A 7,245-nucleotide genomic window follows, 5' to 3' on the forward strand; every position below is an offset into this window, starting at 1 on the left:
CAGCGTCTCCGACATGTGATGAGCCATTGCAGATCTAAGGTCCTTATCTGAAGCTCACACTTCAGTAACTCTACATTGTTAAAAGTTGTCGGTCAGGGAGCAGAGATGGACAGTGAGAAAAGGATTAAACAGCAGCTCACAGGCTGCAGCACAGACAACAATCGGCTGATCCCCTGACGTGGGACACAGGCTGACTGCAGCAGAACTGAACTAACCTCAACCCATCTGCAGCACTCCTGATGATGTTGATTGGGGGGTGGGGGGGTTGGCATCTTCTGGTGAATCAGGTCACCTTCAATCTGGGTCTTTGATTTTCCGCTTTCCTCAAAAATACTCAGTAAAAATTAGATTTCAGACATAGGAGGAGTAGAGAATTTCTCTCAGTTATTCAGCGCTCTTTATCCAGTGAATCAATAGGACGTTCTAGTCTAAATAAACTGGTGTGCTCAGAGTTTAAACTGGTCAGTTCCCCCAGGGTCATTTGCAAGCCTAATTGAAGGGTTGGAATGGTGGCTGTGGGTCTGTGCCATAGCACTCAACGGCATTTGTGGGCTCAGTAAATCAGCCTGAAATAAATTTATAATCTGGGAGATTGTAGGGATTCAGTGACAGACGAAGTTATTGTCCTCACATAGCCATGTTCAGTCACCCCTGCTGTAGTGGCTTTGCAGTGCTGAGAGTGGGAGGGCACTCAGGGTCACTGCAGCTTTTCACCGAATTGTCACAGCAGCAGCAGGAGGCCATTTAGCCCATTGTGTCTGCAGCAGCTCTCCAAAAAAGCAATTCACCGAGTACCACTCCCCTTCCTCCTTCCTTGTAGTCCTGCATATTCTTCCCTTTTAGATAGCAATCTAATTCCCCACACGAGTCTTGGGAATCTAGTGAGATTTACATTTATTTGTGTCGCTGATGGCGAACATTTTCACAACGTCACAAGACCAGCACCTTCGTGTAACCATCTCTCAGGATCATGTCAGTCCTCACATGGTTCCCTCAAATACTCTTTGGTGGGGGGGTTATTTTCTGGGAAATCTGGTTGGGGTGCTCCCAATATTCTCGAAGGTCCGGTGGAGGAGCTGAAATTCCTGGGGGTTACTGGAGAAAGGCAGTATTCCCAGGAGGGGGCAGGGGGTGTGTGTGTGTGATGGAGGGGGTGGGGGGAGAGATGGGATGAAGGAGGGGGACATGGGATGAAGGGTGGAGGGGGAGATGGGATGAAGGGTGGAGGGGGAGATGGGATGGGATGAAGGGTGGGGGTGGGATGAAGGGTGGGGGGGAGGGGATGGGATGAAGGGTGGGGGGGAGGGGATGGGATGAAGGGTGGGGATGGGATGAAGGGTGGGGGGGAGGGGATGGGATGAAGGGTGGGGGGGAGGGGATGGGATGAAGGGTTGGGGGGAGGGGATGGGATGAAGGGTGGGGGGGAGGGGATGGGATGAAGGGTGGTGGGGGGAGATGGGATAAAGGGTGGGGGGGAGGGGATGGGATGAAGGGTGGGGGGATGGGATGAAGGGTGGGGGGATGGGATGAAGGGTGGGGGGATGGGATGAAGGGTGGGGGGATGGGATGAAGGGTGGGGGGATGGGATGAAGGGTGGGGGGATGGGATGAAGGGTGGGGGGGGAGGGGATGGGATGAAGGGTGGGGGGGAGGGGATGGGATGAAGGGTTGGGGGGAGGGGATGGGATGGGGGTGGGGGGGAGGGGATGGGATGGGGGTGGGGGGGAGGGGATGGGGGTGGGGGGGAGGGGATGGGATGGGGGGAGGGGGAGGGGATGGGGAGGGGCTGGGATGGGGGGTGAGGGGAGATGGGGGGGGAGAGATTGGGGGGTGGGGAAAGATGGGGGAGATGGGGTGGGGAGAGATGGGGTGGGGAGAGATGGGGTGGGGAGAGATGGAGGGGGGGTGGGGGGAGATGGGGTGGGGAGAGATGGAGGGGGGTGTGGGGGGAGATGGAGGAGGGTGGGGTGGGAGATTGGGGGGGTGGTGGGAGAGATTGGGGGGGTGGGGGGAGAGATTGGGGGGGGTGGGGGGAGAGATTGGGGGGGGTGGGGGGAGAGATTGGGGGGGGTGGGGGGAGAGATTGGGGGGGGTGGGGGGAGAGATTGGGGGGGGTGGGGGGAGAGATTGGGGGGTGGGGGGAGAGATTGAGGGGGTGGGGGGAGAGATTGGGGGGGTGGGGGGAGAGATTGGGGGGGTGGTGGGAGAGATTGGGGGGGTGGGGGGAGAGATTGGGGGGGTGGGGGGAGAGATTGGGGGGGGGTGGGGGGAGAGATTGGGGGGGGTGGGGGGAGAGATTGGGGGGGGTGGGGGGAGAGATTGGGGGGGGTGGGGGGAGAGATTGGGGGGGGTGGGGGGAGAGATTGGGGGGAGAGATTGGGGGGGAGAGATGGGGGGGGAGATGGGGGGGGGGGAGATGGGGGGTGGGGGGGAGAGATGGGGGGTGGGGGGGAGAGATGGGGGGTGGGGGGGGAGATGGGGGGGGTGGGGGGAGAGATTGGGGGGGTGGGGGGAGAGATTGGGGGGGTGGGGGGAGAGATTGGGGGGGGAGATGGGGGGGGGAGATGGGGGGGGGGGGGAGATGGGGGGGGGGAGATGGGGGGGGGGGGGAGATGGGGGGGGGGGGGGGTTGGAAGGGAACAGAGTTTGTGTCTGGGGACCAGAGACAGCGGCTTCGCTCATCCCAATATTGAGTTGGAGGGAATTTCTGCTCATGTTTGGCCATCTGCCCAAATATCTCCTGATGTGTCACATTGTGAAAATGTTCCTGTGAGGCGCCTTGGGCTGTTTTACTACATTAAAGAAGCTATATAAATGTAAGTTGTTGTTGGGGGAGAATATTCCCTGTTCCTCTCTCTAAGGGACCGGCTCCACCGTCCAGCTCAGGCCGTTTCCCCCGGCTCCCAAGCCCGGTTACTGGGGGTGGAGGGGGCCCCGGTCTCTCTCTCTCTCTGTCCCCGGCCCCCGATCCCCTACCTGCTTGGGTTTGCCCAGCTCCTTGGACAGCAGCGCCGTCAACTCCTCCGCCAACACGTCCGGGATGGTGGAGCGACTCAGGTTTGTGTTCAGCACGAAGGTCGGCATGTCTGCTCCGATCAGCAACTGCACCGCACTGCCGGATTCAAGGAACGACTCCCCGCAACTGTCCTCCGGCCACCAGAGGCCGCTGCAGCCGCTCTCCGCGCCCTGTACCTCATTCCTCCAGACACTAGAGGCCGTTGCAGCCGCTCCACGCGCCCTGTCCCTCACTCCACCGGCCACGAGAGGCCGCAGCAGGCGCTCTCCGCGCCCTGTACCTCATGTCTCCAGACGCTGGTGGCTGCCGCAGGCGCTCCCCGCGCCATGTCCCTCATTCCTCCAGACACTAGAGGCCGTTGCAGCCGCTCCACGCGCCCTGTCCCTCACTCCACCGGCCACGAGAGGCCGCTGCAGGCGCTCTACGCGCCCTGTCTCACTCCTCCAGACACTACTGGCCGCAGCAGGCGCTATCCGCGCCCTGTCTCCACCTCCCTCACTGTCTCCAGACACTAGTGGCTGCAGCTGGCGCTCCCCTCACCCTATCCCTCACTCCTCCGGTCACTAGAGGCCGCAGCTGGCGCTCCCCACATCCTATCCCTCACTCCTCCGGCCACTAGAGGCCGCAGCTGGCGCTCCCCGCACCATATCCCTCACTCCTTCGGCCACTAGAGGCCGCAGCTGGCGCTCTCCTCACCCTATCCCTCACTCCTCCGGCCACTAGAGGCCGCAGCTGGCGCTCCCCGCACCCTGTCCCTCACTCCTCCGGCCACTAGAGGCCGCAGCTGGCGCTCTCCTCACCCTGTCCCTCACTCCTCCGGCCACTAGAGGCCGCAGCAGGCGCTCTCCTCACCCTGTACCTCACTCCTCCAGCCGCTGTGATGGGAGGTATCACCAGGTACTGGGCAGTTTCTGTGACAACTAGAAGTTCGGTTTTATAAAAGCAAAATACAGCGGATGCTGGAAATCTGAAATAAAAACAGAAAATGCTGGAAAAACTCAGCAGGTTGTGACAGCATCTGTGGAGAGGAAGAAACAGAGTTAATGTTTCGAGTCTGTATGACTCTTCATCAGAACTAAAGAGAAGTAGGAATGTGCTGAATTTATACTGTTTCTGGGGGTGAGGGAGGTGGAGAAGGTGAAGCTGGATAGAAGGCCAGTGATAGGTGGGGGAAAGGGAAGATTGACAAAGATGTCATGGACAAAAAGGTGTTAATGGTGGTGGTAAGAGCTAAAGGAGGTGCTGATGGTGGAATAAAGGTGAGAAAGCAGAATGTGCTAATAGCAGAACAAGGGTAAGCACTCTGAAAAGAACAACATGGAACACGCAACAGATGGCCCTTTTGGGGGTGGTGTGGGGGGGGAGGGGACGGTGATTGGGAAAAAAGGATGGAAAAAGGGATTAAGGGGATAGAACAATGAATATATGAATAAAAATATGTAAATAAAAAATAAAAATACATTTTTAAAAAAGGTTGAGGATGGAGGAGAGAGTTCATAGTCTGAAGTTGTTGAACTCAATATTCAGCCCGGAAGGCTGTAAAGTGCCTAGTCGGAAGATGAGGTTCTGTTCCTCCAGTTTGCGTTGAGCTTCACTGGAACATTGCAGCAGGCCAAGGACGGACATGTAGGACATAAGAGCAGGGTGGAGTGTTGAAATGGCAAACGACAGGAAGGTCTGGCTCATGCTTAAGGACTAAGCGAAGGTGTTCTGCAAAGCGGGCACCCAACCTGCATTTGCCACCCCTATATAGAGGAGATCGCATTGGGAGCAGCAAATGCAGTAGACCAAATTGAAGGAGGTGCAAGTGAGGCGCTACTTCTCTTGAAAGGAGTGTTTGGGCCTTTGGATGGTGAGGAGGGAGGAGATAAAGGGGCAAGCGTTGCATCTTCTGCGATTGCATGGGAACATGCATGGGAAGGGGATGAGGTGTTGGAGGGGATGGAGGAGTGGACCAGGGTGTCCCGGAGGGAATGGTCCCTATGGAATGCTGACCGGGGAGGAGATGAAAGGAAGATCTGTTTGGTGGTGCATCATGCTGGAGTTGGCGGAAATGGCAGAGGATGATCCTTTGAATGCGGAGGCTGGTGGGTTGAAAAGTGAGGACAAGGGGGGCTGCTATCGTGGTTCTGGGAGGGAGGGGAAGGTGTGAGGGCAGAGATGCAGGAGGTGGGTCGGACACCTCCTTTGAGGGCCTTGACAACCACAGTGGGTGGGAAACCCTAGTTAAGGAAGATATGTCAGAAGCACTGTTTTGGAAAGTGGCATCATCGGAACAGATGTGACGGAGGCGAAGGAACTGAGAGAACGGGATGCAGGGTGTGAGGAGTTGTAGTCAAGGTAGCTGTGGGAGTCAGTAGGCTTGTAATGAATATTGGTGAACAGTCTATCACCAGAAATGGAGACAGAGAGGTCAAGGAAGGGAAGGGAAGTGTCAGAAATGGACCATATGAAGGTGATAGAGTGATGGAAATTGGAAGCAAAATTGATAAGTTTTTCCAGGTCCAGACGAGACCATGAAGTAGCACCGAAACAGTCATCGATGTACTGAGAAAAGAGTTGTGGGAGGGGGCCTGAGTAGGACTGGAACAAGGAATGCTCCACATACCCCATAAAGAGACAGGCATAACTAGGGCCCCTGTGGGTCCCCATAGCCACACCTTTTATTTGGAGGAAGTGAGACAAGTTTAAGGAGAAATTGTTCAGTGAGAGAACAAGTTCTGCCAGACGGAGGAAAGTGGTGGAGGATGGGGATTGTTTGGGCCTCTGTTCAAGCATCTCTATTTTAAATTTATTTTTATTCATTGTTTTATCCCTTTCTCTATCCTTTTTTACACCAATCAATAATAGTTTCATGGTCAGCATTACTGAGACTAGCTTTATATTCCAGATTTATTATTGAATTTATATTCCACAAGGATTTGAACCCATGTCCCCAGAGAATTAGCCTGGATATCAGTCCAGTGACATTACCACTACACCACTCTCTCCCCTTGTCATTCCAAGATGGTTCTTGTGTCTTAAAAACCAGATGTGCAGGAAGTGACATCAGCTGGAGGAGCTCGATCTCTGGCTTGGAGCTTGAACAGCAGCTGGAGTCACTGCAGTGCATCCATCAGGATGAGAGCTGCTGGAATAACACATTGCTGAATGTGGTCAACCCGCAGCTTAAGGGTATGTAAGCAGAGAGGGAATTTTTTTATTCATTTATGGGGTGTGGGCCTCGCTGGCTAGTCCAGCATTTATTGCCCATTCCTAATTGCCCTTGAGAGGGTGGTGGTGAGCTGTCATCTTGAACTTCTGCAGTCCCTATGGTATAGGTACACCCACAGTGCTGTTAGGAAGGGAGTTCCAGGATTTTGACCCAGCGACAGAGAAGGAACAACGGTATATTTCCAACTCAAGATGGTGAGTGACTTAGAGGGGAGCTTCCAGGTGGTGGTGTTCACATCTATCTGCTGCTCTTGTCCTTCTAGATGGTAGCGGTCGTGGGTTTGGAAGGTGCTGCCTAAGGAGCCTTTGGTGAGTTTCTGCAGTGCATCTTGTAGATGGTACACACTGCTGCCACTGTGCATCTATGGTGAAGGGAATGAATGTTTGTGGAAGGGATGCCAGTCAAGCAGGCTGCTTTGTCCTGGACGATGCCAAGCTTCTTGAGTATTTTTGGAGCTGCACTCATCCAGGTAAGTGGAGACTTTTGTGCCTTGTAGATGGTGGACAGACTTTGGGGAGTGAGGAGATGAGTTATTTGCCGCAGGATTCCTAGCTTCTGACCTGCTCTTGTAGCCACTGTATTTATATGGCCAGTCAAGTTCAGTGTCTGGTCAATGGTAACCCCTAGGATGTTGATAATGGGGGATTCAGCAATGGTAATGCCATTGAATGTCAAGGGGTAATGGTTAGATTCTCTCTTGTTGGAGATGGTCATTGATTGGCACTTGTGTGGCGCAAATGTTACTTGCCACTTGTCAGCCCAAACCTGGATATTGTCCAGGTCTTGCTGCATTTGGACATGGACTACTTCAGTATCTGAGGAGTTGCAAAAAAGGATAGAGAAAGGGATTAAAAAAGGGATAAAACAATGAATAAATGAATCAAAATAAATAAATAAAAATACATTTAAAACAGAGGACCTTGAACAGGGACCCAAACAATCCTCATCCTCCAAGACTCTCCTCCATCTGGCTGAACTTGTTCTCTCACTGAACAATTTCTCCTTAAATTTGTCTC

At 54.4% G+C, this 7,245-nt stretch overlaps 1 protein-coding gene across 1 annotated transcript in view; it reads right to left on the reverse strand.

The window, feature by feature from the left end:
- mif (macrophage migration inhibitory factor) overlaps positions 1–3,632 on the reverse strand; it is a 13,780-nt gene extending 10,148 nt beyond the window's left edge. The window contains exon 1 of the mRNA XM_078553834.1: positions 2,976–3,632. Within this exon, the coding sequence (XP_078409960.1) occupies positions 2,976–3,083 (108 nt within the window). The 5' untranslated portion in view covers positions 3,084–3,632. The remainder of the gene's footprint in view (positions 1–2,975) is intronic.
- Between the last annotated feature and the right edge of the window lie 3,613 nt (positions 3,633–7,245).

This window comes from Cetorhinus maximus, chromosome 12 (assembly GCF_964194155.1).
Source record: "Cetorhinus maximus chromosome 12, sCetMax3.hap1.1, whole genome shotgun sequence".
Taxonomy (NCBI): Eukaryota; Metazoa; Chordata; class Chondrichthyes; order Lamniformes; family Cetorhinidae; genus Cetorhinus; species Cetorhinus maximus.